General features: G+C 33.6%; 1 protein-coding gene across 10 annotated transcripts in view; it reads right to left on the reverse strand.

Annotated features, from left to right (window-relative positions):
• The window catches only part of EHBP1 (EH domain binding protein 1), a 299,763-nt gene that overhangs the window by 156,259 nt on the left and 119,818 nt on the right, over positions 1–23,686 (reverse strand). For 5 of the 10 annotated variants that reach the window (XM_019717739.3, XM_019717728.3, XM_019717751.3 and 2 more), the window contains exons 8-11: positions 21,863–21,967; positions 21,071–21,193; positions 17,117–17,357; positions 5,097–5,286 (exon numbers count right to left, since the gene is read on the reverse strand). In XM_019717739.3, the coding sequence (XP_019573298.2) occupies positions 5,097–5,286; positions 17,117–17,357; positions 21,071–21,193; positions 21,863–21,967 (659 nt within the window). The remainder of the gene's footprint in view (positions 1–5,096; positions 5,287–17,116; positions 17,358–21,070; positions 21,194–21,862; positions 21,968–23,686) is intronic. The other 5 variants (XM_074332041.2, XM_074332040.2, XM_074332042.2 and 2 more) reach the window with 1 other exon arrangement.

Genomic DNA, 23,686 nt, shown 5'->3' on the forward strand with positions numbered 1-23,686 from the left:
CCTTTCTTCTGCTTAAAGGAGTCTTTTTAATATTTCTTGTAATACTGGCTTGGTGGTAATGATTTCTTTAGCCATTTCTTGACTGGGAATCTCTTTATTTCTCCTTTAATTTTAAATAATAGCCGTGTTGGGTAGAGCACGCTTGGTTGTAGGCTATTGTTTTTCATCCCTTTGAATATTTCCTGCTATTCCCTTCTAACCTGCAAAGTTTTTGTTGAGAAATCATCTGATAGTCTTATGGGAGCTCCCTTATAAGTTAACAAATTGTCTTTCTCTTACTGCTCTTAGGATTCTCTGTCTTTAACTTTTGCCATTGTAATTATGATGTGTCTTGCTGTAGGCCTGTTTGGGTTCATCTTGTTTGGGACTCTCTGCATTTCCTAGGCTTTCTGTTTATTTTGTTTACCAGGTTAGGGAAGTTTTCAGTCATTATTTCTTCAAATAGGTTCTCGATCCCTTGCTCCCTCTCTTCTCCTTCTGGTACGCCTATGATGCAACTGTTATTACACTTGATATTGTCCCAAAGGTCCCTTAAACTATCTTCATTTTTCTTTATTCTTTTTTCCTTTTTGTTGTTCTGATTGGGTGTTTTCTGCTACCCTATCTTCTAAATTGCTGGTTGGATCCTCTGCTTCATCTAATCTGCTGTTGATTCCTAATAGTGTATTCTTCGGTTATTGTATTCTTCATTTCTGACTGGCTCTTTTTTATGGTTTCTATGTCCTTCTTTATGCTTACTATCTCTTTGTTGAAATTCTCCCTAAGTTCCTTAAGTATTCTTATAACTAGTGTTTTAAACTCTGTCTCTTGTAGGTTGGTTGCCTCCATTTCATTTAGCTCTATTTCTGGAGGTTCCTCCTGTTCTTTTATTTGGGACATGCTTCTTTGTTTCTGCATTCTGGCTGCCTCTTTGTGTTTGCTTGTATGTATCAGGTAGATCTCCTATAACTCTCAGTCTTTGCTGGGTGGCCTTATGCAGTATGTGTCCTGTGTGGCCCAATGGCACAATCTTCCTGAACTCCTGTGCGTGTGTCCCAGAAGTGTCCCTTGTGTGTGTTGTGTGTATTCTCCTGTTATAGTTGAGCCTAGATTACTTTTGGCGTATCAGTGGGTGGGATTGACTCCCAGGCTGACTAACTGTGAGAGCTGGCTTTGCCACAGTATATGAGGGGCTGTGTGGGGACTGACCCTTCTGAGTGTGGTTTGCCCCTGTGGGCTCTTGAGCCTATTAAGTACCCTTTGGGTGTGCCACCTATAAGGCTAACCAGGTAGTGCTTTGGTGTTGTCTGAAGCCAGTCTCCAGGTGTGTTGTTTCTGGTGTCTCTTGGAAGAGGCTCCTATGCAGGCTTCTAAATTGTCTTTTTAAAAAGTATAGTTTTTATCATTTCACAAATGCAGAAATCAATGCTCTGAACAATGGAGTTTATGTAGATTCATGATACTGAAGATTCCTTGGGTCCTTAGCTGCCTTTGGGGGTAATCTGAATTTTATTTGCAATATAAGAACATGTTTGTTATCACTTTGTTTAAATTCTGGTCTGAATTCTTTTTCATAAATTTCCTTAAAAATAAGTAGCTTCAGGTGACAGGTAGGGAAATTAGTCATCTGAGCACTTGTCATTCTATGACAATGAATGCTCTTCAGCCTCTGCAGTCAGTTGCCATTCAGTGCAGTTTGGCATTTTGCTACACAAAACAATTGTGGTGTAATATCCTTTTATTATTTGACTAAAATTTAAGCCTGGTTTTTTCAAAAGCTTTATTTGAACTATTGTCTCCTTTTCAATTTACACATAAGGAAAATAATTGGCCAGAAAGCATACTTTTTTAAGTATTAAAGCTGTTCAATAATTTTAATGAAAATGTTTGGATGTAAAACACTTTCCTAAATAGAATACTCTATACAAAATATAGTAAGACTCTTTCATGTTGACTCAAGGTTGCCAAAATGGTCAATTATTATACTCTACTTTAATACTGCAAAAACTCCAGGAATGTATGCAGTCTACTGTGAACACATATATTCCTATGATGAGTAAACCCCATACTCCTGTGCTTTCACACCTGCCATTTATCATTTTTTAAATTATTGTCAGTATGCCATTGATTCTAATCTTCTTCTTTATCTCATACATTATTGTGTAGCTAGTGTTTTCTTTTTTTGATTTGGCAATGGTCCATTTGTTTCCCAAATGAAATCTTACACAAATTCTAACATATAAAATAAACGTGGATTTGTGCTGTGGAAGTAGAATAGAGGGTACAGTGCCCTATTCCTAAGCCTCCATACCTCGTCTCGTGTGCTGAACACCAAGGCATCTGATGAAATCCCAGGCCACCTCCATAAAGTTTAATACCCTTGATCTAACCTAGGAGTGACTTCCTCTCTTGAAGGATAATTTATTTTTAAGGAAATGTTATCTTGTATCGTGTACAGAAGGCAATAACAACAAAAAATTCATGATCTCAGTACTCTGTAACCTCTTTTAGTATAACAAACAAAAACAGAAACAAAACGTGTAAGGTTTGAAAATTCAAATATAGAAAGGTTAAAAAAGAAAAAGCAAGGCCTTCCTCAAGCTGTGTATACACTCTATCCTAAGACCCTTTTCCTCAAAGGTAATCACTATTAAGTTACTTGTAACTCCTTCCATAATGTATGTGTATATGTATGTGTGTGTGTGTATTTGTATGTGTGTACACAGTAAACATATATAGTAAATAATGCTTTTTAAATAAAACTTTATACAGACAGATATCATACTATATACTCTGTTATCCACTTTGTATTTTTCACTTAATAATATATCAGTAATCTTTTCTAAAATTAATTTTTCACAGTTGCATATCACATAGTCGTTATCCAAACTAACTGCCAGATCAGCCGAAGGTTACTGTAGATATGACTGATTATGTTTCTACTGTCTGTGTCTGAACATTATAAGGCAATTTCCAAGAGAAGCAGTGTGGTAAAATGTTCAGTCTTTCCTACAAACATCATTAATTCCACAACTTATCTACAATGGAACAGTATCCGCAAAATAATGTTAAAAATAGCCATGTAATACTTCACTACAACAGAACTTAATCACCATCTGTAAAAATGTTTCTACGAAAAAACATATTTACGGCTCCAACATGGAAATGGAAATACCTCTCTAGAGGTAACATAGCACAGTGAGAAAATTATTAGTTTTAGATCAAAAAGACCTGGACTTTAATCCTGGTACTATCACTACTAGTTTTATAACTTTGAGCAAGTTACTTAACTAAGATTCAGTTTCTCATATGTAAAATGGAGGTAATGCTATATATTTCTCAGGTTTTTCTATGGATCAAATGACATACTAGAACACTGCCTAGCACACAATAGGCATTGTTAAGTTCCTTTCCATTCCCCAACAAAGAGATTAGTATTTCTTGATGAGGTTCAAACTCCTGATGGACTATAAAAGAGGTTGGGGCAGGGAACAGGCAATGGACTAGAGATTCGGGAGACAGGGGCTAGATTCAATTATTCTTGATGGTGAGAATGGATAAAGGACCTAAATAGCTTCTTGATTCTGACTAGTGCCCTGTTACTTTTTTTTTTAAGGGGGAAAGGGGAACAGGAATTTATTGGGGAACAGTGTGTACTTATGGGACTTTTCCCAAGTCAAGTCAATTCCAGCCATGGAGGCGCAGCTCAGGTCCAGGTCCAGTCGCCAGAGCCCACGCTCAAGTCAACCGAGCCATCCGGGAGCTCAGCAGCAGCTCAGCTCAAGGTGCCATGTTCAATCTTAGTTGCGGGGGACGCTGCCCACCATCCCTTGCGGGAGTTGAGGAGTCGAACCTGCAACCTTGTGGTTGAGAGCCCACGCTTCAACCAACTGAGCCACCTATCCGTCCCTGTTACTGTCTTTTTTTACACCCCTCATGAGTACCATAATTGGCCATCTCTTTTGCTTTATATTTACACCATTTGCTGCTTTCATTTAGAGCCCCCCATCCACCTTTGCCTAGCCAATTGCAAGACAGAATTTAGTCCTAGTTTCTTCCCCTAAAGTTATAGCGATAAAAAATACCTGATATAAAAACAAACACCTAGAGACTGACTTCTGGAATAGCAACGTGAAGACCTCAGTGAACTCAATCTCCTTTTAAAACAATGAAAATACAGGCAAACAAACTATTTCAGAACTCTGGCATTTAATGAAAGTCACAGAATGAAGCGAAAAATCCAAGAAAAACTATTGAACCTGAATGCCCTTGAGAAAAACTGCAACCCAGGCACCTGAGGTAGAGTATGGTCCAAATATCATACAATTAATGAAAATGCCAGTTCCAATCCTGTCTGTACAGGCTAGGAAACCTATGACTTTACTTTATCCCTCTGAGTTCAAGTTCATCTGATTTTTCCCCTTAACTACCTCTGAGAATCACATAATGTAATATGGTAACAACAACAAAACACCCATAAGTAGATGAGCGAAAGTTATTTACCTAAAAAATACTTACTAAATCTGACATTTCTACCTTACATATGGAAGATATACTATTTGCAAGCAAACCAAACCATTTAAAAGTTTCAGGCTTTTGTTCCAACACTGTTTTACCTTTCCATATTTATTATGCATAAAAATTTGTTTTAAAAAAGTGAAAATAAGGCCAAAATTGTAACAACATAAATCAAAGTGACAATATTCAAATTCTTCAACAAACCATTTCTCTGCACTGAGCTTTAATCTCTCCAGTACATTTCTCAAAGGATGATTTCTTCTCCTTCCTCTATATCAGTGTAAGTTGTCCTTCACCCTTAGCTGCTTTAGATTATTCTTTGTTTAAAGCACCAACAATACACTTGTAATGCCTTTATTCCTCTGATTTCAAAATATCATTTTAAAAACAAATCTTAACCCAAACTATCTAACTCATACTGTGCTATAAACTTATCCTGCCAAATATATATACAATGATGCAGTATAATGGATTTACTTGTATTGTATTTTTAAATCATCAAAAATAGCTAACAATAACTTTCCTTAATTTTAATTAAATTGCATGGGGTGGGGGAAGTGCAAATGTTAATACATGTTTTACTAAGAATAAACTCCTACCTTAGGAGAAGTGGAGAGATCTCTTCCTGCAGAAACAACTGTGTTTTCATTTACTCCTCCTGTCTTTAGTGAGATGGCTGGTGGGGCTGGGGCTTTTCTTTTCACTCTCTTTTCAGTTTCCAGTTCTTGAATTGGATTTACCAAATTATTTGGAGGAGGAGTTGGTTTAGGCTCATAAAAAGGATTTGATCTAAATGAAAGAAGAATTATTAAATATCTCTTAAAAATTAAATTCTCTTAAAAATATTTTATTTCTAACTAAAATAATAAAATATGTTCATTTATGAAACTAGAAAATACTGAAAATAAGGAAATACCCAAACCAGTGATAACCTACAATTTGGAAACAATCACTGTTAATCTTGTGTTTTGTTCAACGTTAACAGTAAAATTTTTTCCTTTGAAAAAGTATTTTTTAAATGTTTTTAACACAAGATTAACTCAGCTCTTATTTATACAGACCCTTAGAAAAATATTTTTAATAATAGTAAATACTATATATTCATACCCAAGGAAAAAGAAATTAGACGTAGCAATATTGGTTTTTTATGCTCCTCACACCAAACATCGTTTTCCTTGAATTTCATCCCTTCCTCTGTATTAAATTTTCTTCTCATTAGGGAACATCTTTTAGAAGTTCATTCAGTGAGGTTCTATTAATAATAAATTCTCTCAGGAGTTGAAAATGTCTTTATTTCAGCCTAACACTTAAATGATAGTTTAGCTGGGTAGAGAATTCTAGTTATCAGTTAATTCATCTCAGCATTTTGAAGGTATCAGCCTATTGTTGCTCTTTCATCATTTTTTTTTATCTCTGGTTGCTCTTTATTTCTGTTTTGAGCAATTTTACTATGATATGTCTAGGTGTGAATTTCTTTGAATTTATCCTGTTTGAGGCTATATTTCCTGAGTCTGAAGATTCATGTGTTTCCTTACTTATGAAAAATTGTCAGCCATTATCTCTTTGATAGCCTCTTCTTTATTTTCTCTATTCTCTTCTTTAGAAAATCTTACTAGATATATGTCGAACTATCTCCTTCATATTTTTACAAATTTATATTCCTCCTGTACTATATTCTGGGCAATTCCCTCACATCTATAGTCCAGTTAACTTTTTCTCTCTTCATCTGTGTCTAATATAAGGAATTTTTAATGTCAGTAAACTATTTTTGTATATTGCTGTATGTATAATACCTCAGGTACAGAGATTTGAGTCATTAATCATTTAAACATATTTGTTTTACAGTCCCTATCTGATAAATTTATTATTTGAAGAAGTTCTTGCATACATAATCCTGGTGTTTCTTTTGTCTCTGACTCTTTCTCTTAGTAAACTGTTTCCTTGTGTGTTTTGTAATTCTAGATTGTGAGTTTAGTGCTTAATCTGAGGAAACTCTTTGTAATCGGAGCTGGGAGTGCCTCTCTTCAGAATGTCTTATGAATTGGTGTACTTGCATTTGCCAAGTACTTTAGAAGGCACTTATATGTTACTTTCTTGGCTTGGAGGTTCCCAGACAATCCTGTCACTATAATGTCAAATCCATATGAGGGTGACCTGTGCTTATAACTTCTTCTTTTTTTTTTTCCTCTACCTAGAGTCTAGGCCCAGGCAGAAAATCTTCCTTGTTAACTCTCTTTATGAGTAGATGGATTTTTTTTCTCATTAGTTATTTATACACACAAGTTTGTGGTGTATATGATGAATATTATTCCTTTTACACAATAATGAACTATTATTCTGTTTTTTATTTTTTAAGTTTGTTGCATTTTTCAACACTAGTTAGTTCCCGGAGTCCAATATCCTGTGTGCGTAGTAACAACAGAATTTCTGAGTCTATAAAGCTAAGGACCAGGTCACCAAAAATAGTGATTATACCAAGGGAATTCCACCTAAGTAACATAAGGCCTGAACTGGTGATAGCCCTCTGTTTCAACTGTGCATGTTCTTTGAACTACAATAGTACCAGACTCACTTAGAACCAATAACACCTTTGTCTAAGGATTTACATATATAGTCCGGTCACATGAGACTCTGGTTACCAAGTATATATAGATCAGAGATGGGAAATACATGATACTTGTGATATCATTTTTACTCTGTACTCATGGCAACAATTAGAATCATATGGGAAGGTCCCATTGAGCTGGTATAAGCTTTAGAAGATCAACTTTGCTTAGGGTAGTTGCTTTTAATTGAGTGGGACTACATATAAACCTATTTCCTTTTCTTGTTATGTCTGAGCATTCAAGAAAAAAAGAACAGGAAATATATACATATATATATATATATATATTTGAAAATTAGCTTTTCAGATCAAAATATTCTTGCCTAATGACCAAGATATGCTTGAAGTGTTTCTATCCCATGCTTACCACCTTCTGAAGAACTTGGGGAAATCAAAGCAAGGAACCATGTTAAAATAACTAGGTATTCAGAAAAAAATTGAGCATTCTCTCCGAAGAGAGGTAGGAAAGGGATCACATTCAGCCTAGAATGGAGGGCTTAGCAATAACATTACTAACCTTTATAAACTGCTTATGCTGTGCTAGGCACTGTTTTAAATGTTTTACATGTATTAATCCATTTAATCCTTACAACAATCTTGTTTATCTTGCCAATTTTATCAATAGCCTCATATAGCTGTCTTTCAAACTCTAAAAGTAGTTCAAAGAGAATTAAGTATAAAGAGAAAGAATAAAAACAAAAAAAAAATTTTTTAACTCAGGAAAGAAATAAATCTTTTTCCACCCAAAACTCACTACTTGCCAACTGATGTTAAATGTTTCAGGACTCAACAAACACACTTCAATCTAACAGAATTAATTAAGTTATATGAATTATTTGGGTGATATTTTAAAAATTAATTCCTGGTTAAATTTCTCTATAACAAATTTCCATAGTAGTTTGTAAGATGGTAGCTGCCACAATAATTATCATTAATTTGTTATATAAATATGGCTCGTTATTAGAAAAAATTGACAGAATTCCTTAAAATAGGCAATTCTTCAGTGCACTTTATATAACTGAATTTACAATACTCAGTTCCATGCCACCTTTATAAAACAGCTAGTATGTATACAAAGGTATCTAGATATTGTCCTTTTTCTCCATGTCTCTCTGCCTGCTTCTAATCACTTGGGTCGCCCTCTAACCTCTTGAATATTGCTATTCTTTGTACAGAGAAGGTAAATACAAATATAAAAGAAGCTCAGATCAACTGATTTCCAAAGTTGGTTCCTGAGGTTCATGTTACTAGAAACATAATCAAACTGGACATGTTCTTGAAACAATTGGAGATGTATATCTCAAGCTGTTTTACACTATGACATGTAGTGAAAAATAAAATTTGTATGGTATGAGGAAGCTGCTGGAACATGAGGTACTAAGGATTCAGGCTGCCCAGGACTAGGAATAAACACCAGATGACCAAGGGAAACAGTATTGCTGCATACCTGCAATCCACCTGTGAGACAACAGTGCATTAGGCACTACCATCGATTAGGTACAAAATCAGGAAAAGGACAAGAAGCTTTTATTTCTAAGGGCTCTGAGTGATCCTCCTTTTAGATCAGAGATTCCTAATTAAAACTGAATTTCCTACTCTTTTTAGAATGAACGGGATATGTTTCCATTTATATGAAGTGCCCAGAATAGTCAAATCCATATAGACAGAAAAGACATTAGTGATTTTTCAGGAGATGGGGGAAAAGAGAAATTGAGATTAACTACTAATAGGTATGGGATTCATTTTTTGGGGTGATGAAAATGTTCTGGAATTAGTAGTGATGTTTGTAGTATAACACAGTGAATAAACTAAAATCTACTGCAGTATAAACTTTAAAATGTGGAATTTTAGGTTATGTGAAGTATACCTCAATAAAACGTGCTACAAAAAAGTGAATAATAAATAAATATATGCATATATATGAGATTATGAACCTACTCTATAGATAGAACCTGCTCTAAATATATGTATGTATGATTATGAACCTTTTCTATAATGACAAGTTATATAATTGCTGACCAATGAGTTTTTTAAAAAATAATATTTTTAGAAGGAAAAATTAAGGAATTAGCATAATTTTTACATTCCATTGATCATCTATTATTTGAATAATCTATTTCAGTTCTTCCTATATCACGAATAATCTATATCAGTTCTTCCTATATCATGAATAAAAAATAATTTTTATCCATGCACTGTATAATAGATTAGTTATATCATTAACTCATTGTGAATTAGTTATATTAAGTGGAAACTTGGACAGAATAGTTTTAAATGACATTTTTCATGGTTTCACCCAGGAAAAAGAATTATAGAAAGAAAAACTGTAAGTTGATTAGAAATACGATTAATAAACATACTGGAAAAAAAAATACAAAGCAAGGTATGGCAAAATCCGTAGTCTTTTCCTTTCTCTTTGAAATTTTATGTTTCTTTGGAAAAACAATCTAAATTTATTAAAATGAGTGGGTAGCTTCTCTGAATAAAATTCAATGACAATTTTCCTTGAGAAACTGAGAAACAACAATATCAGAAATGATTTTATGCTGAACCTCAATAGGCACTTCATAAATGTTTTGAAAATATTATAGCTTTATCAGTTTTCATTTTTGCTACATAAACTGGAATGGCTGAACTAACCCCAAAACATGAGAAAACTGAGAAATCAACATGGTTGTTAAGGATAAAGAACACGTGCTAAAAGTACTGAAGGGCATATATTTTCTCCTGGTGCTGATGGATATGATGAGTTTCTGAAGGTTTTTTTACACATCAAAGGACTCAGCACTATTTTTTGTGATAGTTGTATGTTGGAGGATACAGGAAGAGTTTGGTAAAGAAAGATGAGTCATACAGGCTTTTCATTGATGAAAGGTCATACTTAGGTTCATTGTTGTAGTAAACAAATTTTGGAAGATTGCTTCTACTGAGCTTGGAACTACAAACTTTTGGAGAAACAAAGATGAGAAATACCAAATAAGAAATGTAATAGAGTCTTCCTGGACTCACGTTAGCTGATGAGCAATCTTTAAATTTGTGTGTATATTCCTACAAAAGAAGCTGGAGTGTTTATTGGCTCTCTCTGGTAACAGTTGATTGAGCAATTCAGAATGTTCTTTATTCATGGGAAACTTGTAAAGACTGTGACTTTCATGGGGAAAAAAAATTGTCGAAAGGAAACACCCAGTTATTCTGATTTTAGTTTTTTACAAAGGCATTTTAAAAGTTTAAGCAAACATTAGATGTCTCTTTAATTTGTTAATAGGAAAGAGCTGGGTGTGTGCACGTTGTGTAATACCCAGGCATCTTGGAATGATTGAATGCTTGTACTTAAAAGTTTGCATTTACATTCAAATACTCTAGGTGTGTGGCTATTACTCAGCACCTACACCACCCATGAGAAATTTTATTATGATCACACATTAGGTATTTCAAAAAAAACACACCAAATAACTTTAGCAAAAGTTAAGCCAATTTTTTCAACTACTGCATAGTTATTAATTAGTATTGAGGTATCAACCTGGTTTTGGAATCAGATGATTACAATATAAGTCTACATACTTATAGGAGGTTAGAAGTTTAGGTTTTGTCAAAACCTAGTTGTGCCCATGAAAGCATGTAACACGTGTGAAAAAGCATGTAACACCTGTTGTAAAATGGGATAAGGTTGAAAATGCAGTTCCAGAGCAATAGAAAAACAAGTTAACTGCCTCATTCTTTCAAATAAGTTTTTCAAATACAGTACTTGAGTTTGGTTATAATCGTTCTCTCAAATCATCTCTTTTCTAAGTGAAACAGGCCCTATGCCCTCAATCACTGTTCATATGATGTGGTTTCTGGACATTTTAATGACTTGCTCTACTCTGTCAATGCTCTGAATCATCAATGACCCCTGTAAAGTACAGCACCTAGAAGTAAAACACTGCTCAAAATAGGAGCTTACCAATGCTCAGGAAAGAGATGACATTTCTCCCTTCACACAAAGCAACTGCTCCCAAATTTCATGTATCAGAGGAGCCTTTTTATGATTACCCTCTCAATCTACATATCCCACATTTTAAAAGATTTTCCTACTAAACTGTATTTTTAAAGAAATAACTATTTTCCCCAAGATCCAAATAATGCTAACACACTAAAATTCAGGTATTTCCAAGGAAAGCAAAGACCCACATAGCCTCACTGTAAGCAAACATGTAATTATTATTCAGGTTTTTGAAAATGTTAAATATTTTATAGATCTCCCCTATCCCACACCAATTAGTTTCACCAAAGAGACCTGGGGGCCCAAGAACTCTAGGCTGTTAATCACTCATGTAACACAATATTCTGTTAATAAATTAAACATTGCTAGTTTTTTCTTAAAAAAAAAAACAGATTTAGGTATAATTGACATATAACAAATGGCTCATACTTAAAAAGTATAATTTGGTGAGCTTTTTTACATACGTGATCAAATGTGAAACCATCAGCACAAATCAAAGTAAGACATTTCCATTCCTCCAAAATGTTTCCTGTATCGCTTTTCATCTATCCCTCCATCCACCTCTAATCATAGGCAACTACTGATCTGCTTTCTCTCACTATAGACTGTATTTTCTAGAGTTTTAAATAAATGGTGTCACACTGTGTGCTCTTTTTGGTCTGGCTTCTTTCACCTAGCATGACTTTATTCATCCATGTATTTACATGTATCAATAGTTTGTTTCTTTTTAAGTATTATTGAGTAGTATTACACTATATGGATATACCACAAATTGTTTATCAATTTGCCTATTGATGGACATTTGAGTTAGTCGCATATTTTGCTATTATGATAAATAAAGCTGTTAAAATATTCATGTACCAATCTTTTTGTGGACATATACTTTCATTTCTCGGGTGAATAGTAGCTAGGAATGGAATGGCTGAGTCAAATGATAGGTATATTTTTTAAAGAAACTGCCAAATTGTTTTCTAAAATGGTTATAGCATTTCGAATACTGAGATTTCTATGAGAGTTCCAGTGGCTTCCTATTCTTGACAGTATTTGGTATAGTCAGTCTTTCAAATTTTAGCAATTCAAGTGGGTGTGTAATGGTATCTTATTTGGTTTAAATTTGCATTTCCTTGATGACTAAAATGTTCAGCATCTTTTTGTGTACATATTGGCCATTTTTCTATTTTCTTTTGTGAAATGTCTGTTTAAATCTTTTCCCTTTAGAAAAATTAATTTGTCTTATTATTGGATAAAAAGAGTTCTTTACATATTCGACAGAAATCTTTTGCCAGATATGTGTTTTACAAAGAATTTTTGCCAAATGGTAGCACGCCTTCTCATTTTCCTAAATGTTTTTTTAAAGAGAATAAGTTTTAAATTTTGATGAAGTCCAAATGAACAATTTTTTTCCTTTGACTCTTTGTGCGTTTTGCACCTTATTTAAAAATTTTTGTCTAACCCCAGGTCATTAAGATTTTCTTCTTCTAGAAGTTCCAATGTTTTAGTTCTTACTCTTAGGTGTATAATCCACCTTTATATTTTGTATGTTGTGAGGTAAGGTTTGTAGTTCTTTTGTGTGTGCTGGGGGTGGATATGGACATCTACTTGCTCTCGCACCACTTGTTTGTAAAAATTATGCTTTCCTAACAGACTTCCTTTGCTAGTTTTATCAAAAATCAATTGGCAATATATGTGTGGATCTATTTCTAGACTTTGTTATTCTCTTCAATTCACCTATATGTCTACCTTTAAGACAATAATACCACAATGTCTTGGTTGAGTCTTGAAATCAAGGTAGTGTACGTCCAACTTTGTTCTTTTTCAAAATTGTTTTGGCTATTCTAGGTCTCTTACATTTCCATACACGTTTTAGAATTAGGTTTTCAATTATTACATATAAATTTTCATTGTGATAGCACTGAATGTATGGATCAATTTGAATCTATGGCCATAGTAGTTCTCTCCATTTGATTTCCCTCTTTGATTGCTCGTGGCAATGTTTTGCTGCTTTCAGAATATAGTTATTGCATATCTTTGTTCAAATTTATCCCTAAAGGGTGCTTTTTGGTGCTTTTTTATATGTTTTAAATTTTCTATTTCTGATTTCCATTGTCACTATAGAGAAATACAGCTGAATTTTTATATTGGTCTTGTATCTGGTAACATTGCTAAATTTACTTTTTAGTTCTGGTAAGCTTTCTGGAGATTCATTATGATTTTCTATATAAACAACTATGTCACCTGTGAAAAACATAGTGTATCTTCAAGTAACATTATGTATAAGAAGCTTAAACAGTACTCTTCAATTTCCCCAGTTTAAGCCTTTATGCTAAATTGTCATAATCGTCACTTTTTAAGATTGTCATTTTACTTCTACATGTTATAAACATAGAATATATTATTATTTAAACTTTAAAGTCAATTATATTTTAAAAAGATAAATATATTAGGTTGGTGTAAAAGTAATTGCAGTTTCTCAACAACAACAAAACAAACAACCCAATTGAAAAATGGGCAGAGGACTTGAAGAGACATTTCTCCAAAGAGGACATACAAATGGCAAATAGACATATGAAAAAATGCTCAACATCACTAATCATCAGAGAAATGCAAATAAAAACCACAATGAGATATCACCTCACCCCAGTCAGAATGGCTATCATCAACAAGACAAATAGTAACAAGTGTTGGAGAGGCTGTGGAGAAAAAGGAACCCTCATACACTGTTGGTGGGAATGCAGACTGGTGCAGCTTTTATGGAAGGCAGTGTGGAGGTTCCTCAAAAAATTACGAATAGAATTGCCATATGACCCAGCAATCCCTCTCCTGGGTATCTACCCAAAAAATCTGAAAACATTTAGAGAGAAAGACACGTGTGCTCCAATGTTCATTGCAGCTTTGTTTACGGTGGCCAAGACATGGAAACAACCAAAATGTTCTTCGATAGATGAATGGATAAAGAAGTTGTGGTATATAAACACAATGGAATACTATTCGGCGGTAAGAAAAGATGATATAGGAATATTTGTGACAACATGGATGGATCTTGAGAGTGTAATGCTGAGCGAAATAAGTCAGACAGAAAAAGCAGAGAACCATGTGATTTCACTGATATGTGGTATATAAACCAAAAACAACAAAAGAACAAGACAAATGAGAAACAGAAAGTCATAGACACAGACAATAGTTTAGTGGTTACCAGAGGTTAAGGGGGGTGGGGGGTGGGAGATGAGGGTAAGGGGGATCAAATATATGGTGATGGAAGGAGAACTGACTCTGGGTGGTGAACACACAATGGGATTTATAGATGATGTAATACAGAATTGTGCACCTGAAATCTATGTAATTTTACTAACAATTGTCACCCCAATAAATTTAAAAAATAAATTTAAAAAAAAAAGTAATTGCAGTTTAAGAGGTTAAAAATAATTGCAAAAAACCGCAATTACTTTTGCACCAACTAATATATTATTTCCTGTGCTCTTCATTTCTTTGTGTAGATCCAAATCTCCAAGTAATGTCACTTTCCTACTATATGAAGAGCTTCTTTTTAATATTTTTTGCAAAGCAAGTCTGATGGTGATGGACTATCTCACATTTTGGATATCTTAAAATATCCTTTTGTATGGGGGGGTGGGGCAGAAATTTGTGTTGATAGGTTTTTTGGTTTTGTTTTTTCTTTCAGTACTGTAAAAATATCATCCTATCTTCTGACTTCAACTGTTTTTGTTGAGAAGGCTTGCTGGTTTTCTTCATGTTTCTTGTGCTTGGGATTCATTTGGCTTCTTAAACTAGTAGGTTTATTTTTCTTTTTTAATTTGCAAAACTTTTGGCCATTATTTCTTCAAATATTTTTTTTCTGTCTCCCTCATCCTCTTTCCTCTCCTTTTGGAATTCCAATTACACATTAGGCCACTTAAATTTGTCTCACTGACCCTCTGTTCAATTTTTTTCATTTTCCCCCTTATGCTGCAATTTGGATGGTTTCTTTTGCTATGTCTTTAAGTTTGCTAATACTTTCTTCTGTAATATTTAACATGGGGTTAATTCCATCCAGTGTATTTTTCATCTCAGATTTTGTATTTTTCATCTCTATAAGTTGAATTTGGATTTATTTTTATGTATTACATGTTCATGTTTTCTTCCACCTTCTTGAATATCTGGAATATATTCATAATAATTATTTTACCACACTGTTAATTCCATCATCTCTGCCATTTCTGAATCCATATCTAAATTGATTTTTCTTCCTCATTCTGGGTAAGAATTTTCTGCTTCTTTATATGCCTGATAAATTTTTGATTGGCTGTCAGACCCTGTGAATTTTATGTTTTGGTTGCTGGATTTTTTGGTATTCCCTTAAGTATTTTGTGTGAAATGCAGTTAAATTACCTGGAATAATTCTGATTTTTTTGAGCCTTGCTTTTAAGCTTTATTAGGCAGGCCCAGAATAAGCTTCATCCTAGGGCTAATCTGGCCCCACCACTGAGACAATACCCTTCTGAAGACTCTACTTGATGTCCCAAGTATTAGGAAGTCTTTCCTCTTCAGCTGGTGAAAACACAAATTATTCTTAGTTGTGGGTGAACTCCAGGATTGTTTTGTCAGATTCTTTGTCCTCAGTAATTTACTCATATGCATGCTCTGATCAATACTCAGCTCAAGACTCAAAAGGAACTTTCTATAGATCTCTGAAACTCTATGAGTAGCTTCTCCTCTCTGATACTTTGTTCACAAATTCTAGCCTCCTCCATACTTCCAAAGTCCAAACTGTCTCCTCAACTCAGGAAGATTACAGGCATACTGAGCTTTATTGTGCTTTGCTTTATAGCACCTCGCAGATATTGCGGTTTGTTTTTTTTTTTTTTACAAATTTAAGGTTTGTGGCAATCCTGCATTGAGCAAATTTATCAGTGCCAAAGAGACTGACTCACTGAAGCCCTAGATGATTTATTGCATTTCTTAGTAATAAAGTATTTTTTAAATTAAGGTATGTACATTGCTTTATTTTTACCCATAATGTTTTGCATACTTAATAGACTACAGTGTAGTGTAAACACAACTTTCATATGCACTGGGAAACCAAAAAATTTATGTGACTTGCTCTATTGTGACATTTGCTTTATTGCAGTGGTCTGGAATTGAACCCACAGTATCTCCACGGTATGCCTATACTAGGGTATTTGGGATCTCTCTCCCTAAACTGCAGTTGGAAACTCTTTTCCATAAATAAAGTTTGCACAATTGTAGGGCTCACCTTCTTTTTTTTCGTTCTCTCAGGGATCATTGTCTTGTGCTATGTGTGTCCAAGGCCAAAACTGTTATTTCATATACTATTCAGTTTTTTAGTTGTTTAAGACAAGAAGCTATGTCGAATGTTACTTCATCATGGACAGAAGTGGAATTTTTGTTGAATACTCAGGGCTACAGTCTGCAGCCACACAGGTAGTACACTGCACAACTTCAAAACACAATTTGAACATACCCTCCTTCTCTCCTCACCCTAGTTTTGAGTAAAATGGTAGCCCTAATCATACTATTTATATTGAGCTTATAGTCAACAAACCTCTCATTTGGATAAGAATAATAACTCAAATGCAGATAATTCATACTTTATAAATGTTATGAATTGTTTGGCATTTGAAGAAGTCTTCTCATCAAATCAATATCATAAATATTTGGTTCCCACAATAGACCCATAACATAATTGAAATGTAATGCCTATAGTAATCAATTAAGAACACCTAAGTGTCATATATAACATAGGTCCTATGGGAAGACACTACTGAAATTCTAACCAGAGATTCCAGCAACATACTCCCCTCATTTGCTGTTTAGATTGCACATACACAAGGAAGAGAGCAGAAGAATAAGGTCAAGATTATAAAAATTCCAATGGGGAATGAGACAGACACTAACTTGTAAACTGTATATTAACATTACAACAGACCTCATTTTACCCATCTAAACGTATATTACAGAAGGATCCCTGTAGTTAATATAAAGACTAACCTATGATGATAGCAAAATGTACTTACTCATCCAACTCTTCTTCTTCAGTTTTAGAACTATCAGCATAGAGGTACTTGCTCATGTCCACAGGTCTTATATTTTTTCTTTTTGTAGACTGGGGAGGAGAATCCTTTATAGTTACAAAGGTTTCTGGCTCATCAAATGGGTTTAAATACTGGGGAGTCTGTACCTCTTTGAAGGGATTATAGCTGTTATTATAAAAAGATTCTTCTGGTTTTTTAGGTGAAGCTGCTTCAGTGGTTGGTTCTATAAAACAATAGCAACAGATGAATTAAATCAAATTAACATTATCTGATATTTTCTTATCTTTTTAGTGTTTTCAAAAAATAATCTTGAATTAATAAATTCTATGTAGCTGAAAGAGTCAAAGCAATAATGTTTTAGAAGGGCTAAATTCAGAAGATGAAATATCGAAGATATTTGTCTACTTTTCCAGGAATGGGGCTCCTCAAAATGGCATCTTTGGAATGTCCTTGGAGTATCTAATAATATTAGCATTATGGTATGCCAATTTTGGAAATTTTAACCTTCTCAGAGGTATAATTTTCTATTATTGCCTATTTTATTTCACTATACTTAGCTTGCCATCTCAAACTGACATGTAATAAATTTCTGTTTTTAAAAGAACATAAAATGGATTAAATTTTGAAATGCTCTCTGATAGTTACACAAGCAAAGACCACTTAGGGATCTGAAAATTCATTCTGAACTGTAACAAAAATACACCCCCATATCACTGAATTTGTTTTCGCAAAATCTTCAAAGAGCAGGTTTCGGTATGCTATAGACCTTAAATCTTTAGAGCATTTAAAAAGATGTTTGATTTTTTTCAGTATAACTTGGATCCAACCAATACTCTATTTAATAATGCAAAAGAATAACATAAGAATTTTCAGGTTGAAAGCACAGATTACTGAAAGCACAGATACAGTGATAGATGTGTTACACCAAATTCTTCTACATTTCATTATTTCAAATTTGAATTTGAAAACAAAGGTACCCTTAAAAATAAAACTGATTCACAGCACAAAAAGCACTACAACAGTACCATGTCCTCCAACAATATTTGTGAAGTATTTAATACCAGCCTTTTCTTCTCCTATATTTATCAACATTTTAAAATAAAACTAGAATTTCTAATAAAATGTCTAAAATTTGATCATGGATTTTGCTGATAAAAATAAATATTTTCCCAAATTGAAGAAAAGTTTCAAAGAGCCAATAATCAGAGTATAGTTTAAAAGTAATTTTAATTACGCCATGCAACTCTGACAAAATATTCTAGGAGACAGAAAACTGAAAATTTTATTGAAATTTTCAAAAAAACATGTTTCATAAGTGACATTTCAAACAATTTAATTGATTCTTACAATCTCATGATTGACATATTTGATTTTTGTATTTTAAAGTCAAGCTACTTTTACTAATTAGACTACTTTTACTAAATAAGCCCAGAAAACTTATTTCTTTTTATTGAAAAAAAACATAAAAACTGAGTTGAAATTCCATACACTATGAGGAAGCAATTATAAAGTATGAGAGAGAGTTCATAAAACCATAACAAATCAATAATAAAATAAATTTAAATACAGCCTGTGCTAGAAAAGATACTCAGTAACTATGTATCTTTTGTAACACAGGTTAACATTTAAACTTAACATCCACTAGAATCTTTATAATAATGTAAATGAAACAATTGTTTTCTCTGTAGAGGAAGAGAGGCTGCAAAGATTTTGCCTACTCAATCTTTTATTAATAAATATCAAGTCTCAAATGTTTAAGAAACTGACAAAACTGATCAATGGAAATAGGATTATAATTTTTAGTCTTAGGAAGAGGATTGTAAAAACTGATCCAAGTAAATTCATCAGTTACAAAACCAAAAGTAAGAAAGTATTCAAACTACAGAGCAAGATTTGAAGATGACAGAACTAGCAACAAAGGAGGGTTTAAGATAAGATTATTTCATATAAAAGCTAACAAATACACTTAATAACTTTCTAAGAGGGTCACTGAAGCACAGAATGTCATGAATATAAGAGGAGAATTGAAGCTGTAAAAGAAAAAAAAAAGAACCCTGTAAACCACAACATTTTTTTCTTCCCCAAATGCTTTTGTTACTTGAGAATGCCAACTTTTTAATCAATAAAAATTAATAAATTATTTCTAGAAAAATAAGTATTCCTCTGATAGAAAATACTTATTCCAAAGAGTCTAAGAGATATATATTTAAAGAGAATACTGGTTGTCACTTTTTTTTTTTCTTAACTCTATAGGCATGAGTAAAGATTTTGAATCAGATTGGCTAAACTCTCCTATATAGAAATATGGTATTACGTGGAATCTGCTACTCCTTTCTATACACTAGAAAACAGACCTACATATATTTAGAAAAAATTACTTATTTGATTTTGAAGTGGAAAGCTCAAATACTGATGTCTCAAAACATCTTGGTAATATTTTTAAAACAATATACTCAGATACATGTACTGCACAATCAAAAAGCTGTGTGGTCAAAAGTAGACACTTGATTAGGAATCTTTAGCTTCAACTCCACCTCCATTTACCTAAAATTCTTGTTCAAATCATTTAACTCCTCGAGGCCTCAGCTACCTAATCTATGAAAAGAGGCAGCTGAACTAGATTACCTCTAAGGTTTATAACAACCATTAAGATTTATATTATGTTAATATAAGTAGCTCACAAACAAAATAAATACATATTAATTTAAACTTACTAATTTAGAATCTGACAAGAAGGGAGAAAGTAAAGGAAGAGAAAGAGGAGTAGATTATGAAATGATATTGCTCTAACAGTGAATCATGAAGTCAAAAACCTCATTTTCACCATGACAGGTAGCAGCAAAATTCTTTAAAGCTCATGAAGATTTCATAAGAGCAGTCTAAAAGATGTAAACAGTGGTTAATCATTCTTTTCACTTTTTCAACACCTCTTATCTACTTGATAAGAAAAATGACGGGGGGGGACCTGTGTTGATTCCTTCCAATTATGTTGTATATGTAACAGTGGTTCCCAGTCGTGTTTCTGCTCGGTGCTATTCACATACACAACTGGCTGTCACTACTGACTATAATTCTCAGCCAGAGACATGGAGTGGGGGATTGAAGGGCTCACAAACACTCTGAGGGTGAGGGCAGAGGTGTTATCTAGAGGGAGAAGCTACCTCACTGCACCAATTTCGGTAGGTCCCACAAGCTGTCCTACTTGGTAAGCCAAACTCTTGAGATTTTGCCAGCTAGGCAAAATACTGTTATCTCTAACAGGAGAGGTCTACTACTTGACCAAACTAACATAGAATTTTAAAATAAACCCCACATAAATGTCTATGTAAGGCTTTCTTTCTTCTTTAAAAACAATTCAGTGGAAACTACTCTGAACTGCTGATCAACTGCAAGTGTTTTTGAACACAATATTATCACCAGTGACAAAAATTACTCTATGAGCTTTTAAAAAAATTTCTGGGCTGGCCCAGTGGCTTAGGTGGTTGGAGCACAGTGCCCCTAACGCCGAGGGTTGCCAGTTCGATTCCCACATGAGCCAGTGAGCTGCACCCTCTACAGCTAAGATTGTGAACAACGGCTCTCCCTGGAGCTGGGCTGCCATGAGCAGCTGGAGGTTGGCGTGAGCTGCCATGGGTTGCCGTGGGCGGCTGAGTGCTGCCAGGAATGGTCAGTGGCCAGCGTGAGTGGCCGACCGACAACCAGTGACTGACTGCTGGGGCGGGGGTGGGGGGGTGGGGGGCGGCAAAACTCATAATACCAGCAAGGGCCAGAGAACTGTGTCCTACACAACTAGACTGAGAAACAACAACTTGAACCGGAGTGGGGGGGCGGGGAAGGCGGAAGAAGGGGAATAAAAATTTTTTTTCTTCCTGCTCTTACAGTTCAAGAGAACCTGACTATATAATGACTTTAAAAGTACAGAAAAAAACTTGCTACCTTCTGAGTCAGGATCACCAAATGGATTTAATTCCGCTACATCAGGATCACCAAACGGATTTAAATTCACAGTGGCCAAGTCCTTTTCTGCTTCATCCAAAAAGTTAAGTTTGTTGATAAGCTCTGAAAATAAACATATGTGTTAGTTCACTATGCTTATAGCAAAGCATAATTTTGATCATTCATGAAATATTTCAAATTGTAAAAATTCACACTAATAGTACCTGCAAATAATAAGATACAGCATTTTACCAATGACAGAATGCCATTCAAGTATTTTGTAGCATACCAACATTTTCATATGAAACAAAACAAACATATGCATATTAATTTGAAAATCATATCAGATAATGAACTAGAGAAACTTTCTTCTGAATTTAATTTGATGCAATAAAAAAGTACTGACATAGATTTTTAGCAAAACATCCTTCACTACTAAGTATAAATAATTCTAATGGGTTTAACCTAAGCAAATATTTTAAAAACAATAGTTACAATATATAAGCTAACTGAAGAAATATTGTCATGTTACATGACCATGTTATATGACCAATTATTATCTTACGTTTTAAAATCACTGCATAACAAGCATCCCGATATAAGGCTTTGCTAAAGATGGTTAAGTTCTGTTATGTTGTTGCCTGTTGGTGCACTACAAATTACCAAAGAAAACATTCAAGGAAAAGCACAAAGACAAAACCGACAGCTAAATACAGACAGAAGTCAAGAGGTAGCAGGTCACAGTAAATACAGGCAATGAGAGGCAGAAAGAAAGGAAGAAAGCTCTTAGACCTTCAGAGGAACTGGCTGATTTAGCTGAAGGCATATTTGCTTGCTTTATGCAGTCATCTTGATCTTCATCTAAGCTGCTCAGAGCATTCAATTGGTTTACAATTTCTGTAAACAGAAGCCAGTCGAGACAAATGTAAGGTAAGGTCATTTAATTAAAGAGCCGTAGAAGCATGCTGTTACTCAAAAAGACAAAGAGAGGGGATGTTTGGTTAATCAAGAAAATACAGTCAGAGGATATTATTTTGATGAACTGTAACAGAGTATTTAACTGAAAGTTATGCTGTACTATTTTAAGATAGAAAACATTTTATTGTTAAAACTTATATTAGTAATACAGTAACTATGTTAAACACAAAACAAAGATAACAACCAAAGAGACTGACATTGGCTTTCAACAACCACACTTTGCATTTGTAAAACAGTGCTTTAAATGCATGTGTTAAAAACAGAATTTAAAAATTCTGATACCACAGAAAATATGTATTATTTGTTTACAAAATTCTAACTGTAAACAAATGTTTAAATAATATATCTACATGAATCATGAACATAATAAGCACTTGTTCATGTTCTACGATTTTAAAAATCAGCACAAAATGAGAAAAGCAGGCCATAGCTACTATTTTCTACTGCTGTTTTCTAAGGAATTTGTTCTTTTAAGGGAACTCTTGAGTATTTGCTTTAGGATACCTTATCATTTATCCAGTAAGAAACAGAACAAAAAAGACAGGGATAGACAGAAAAACCTTAAAATAATAATTCATTTTGTACATAAATAGAATTTTTTTTACATGAGATATATATTTTGGACAACTCTGAATACGTGAAATTATGATTCACTGAGTGAAAATTAGCTTGGAAAAAAAAATGAGAGCCCCCTACACTATTCTAGTTAATTCTTGCTGTTTCCAAAATTAAAACCTGGGAATAATTTAGGTATAGGTATTAGGAAAAACAAAACAGATCCAGATCATTCAGTGGGAACAAAAGAAAAAGGTTAGAAAAAAGTTGTAAATTCAGCATTAAAAATGTTGTTCTTTAACATTATAAATCCAAATGCATACACATAAATTTTATTTGAACCAAATCATAGAATACAGTTGTAGTAAGGTTGCCTTCATCTATTCATTTGTTGTTCAACAAATAGTTATTTATCTGTGCCAACTACTATGCTTGACACACAAGGATGAAAAAACAAAACAAAACATGGTATTGCCCTCATAGAACTTAGCTTCTATAAAAATTGAAATTAATATATAAACAGATAATAAATGACCACTACAATATTAGGTGGTCAGAAATATGTTATAGTTTAGATCTTTGAGCTAAATACATATAAAAAGCTGATAAAGTTATTCATTTCCCTTGTCCAAATGAGAAAATGCATTTTGCATGAATAAAATTGCCTGAGGTAGACAAAAACCATAGAAAATAAGCAGTAAACACAATTAATATGAATTGAACTTTTCATCTGAATGTGAAAAATAAGAGCTGAAGTGTCTTTATAAAGTATCTTCTTCCATTTTATTCTGCCAATAGTTTTAAATGCCACTAAGACTCAAACTCACCTAGTAAATTTCTCAGTAGGTAGAATTCATTGATAAGTTACATCCTTTACCTCCCACTACTAGTCATTTTAACTTTGTAATTTTTAGGGAAACATAGTGGAGTGGAAGATCAATGTTAAGTGATTAGCAGTACATGATGGATTTTCTTCATTCATTACAAGTTGTGTATTTTTAAACATTTACAAATGGTTTATTTTTAACTTTGAAAATATAAAAAAAAAATTAACAGTAGCTAATATTTAGAGCCCTGGAAAGG

This window comes from Rhinolophus sinicus, chromosome 2, assembly GCF_057876585.1.
Source record: "Rhinolophus sinicus isolate RSI-liver-muscle chromosome 2, RSI-T2T, whole genome shotgun sequence".
Classification (NCBI taxonomy): domain Eukaryota; kingdom Metazoa; phylum Chordata; class Mammalia; order Chiroptera; family Rhinolophidae; genus Rhinolophus; species Rhinolophus sinicus.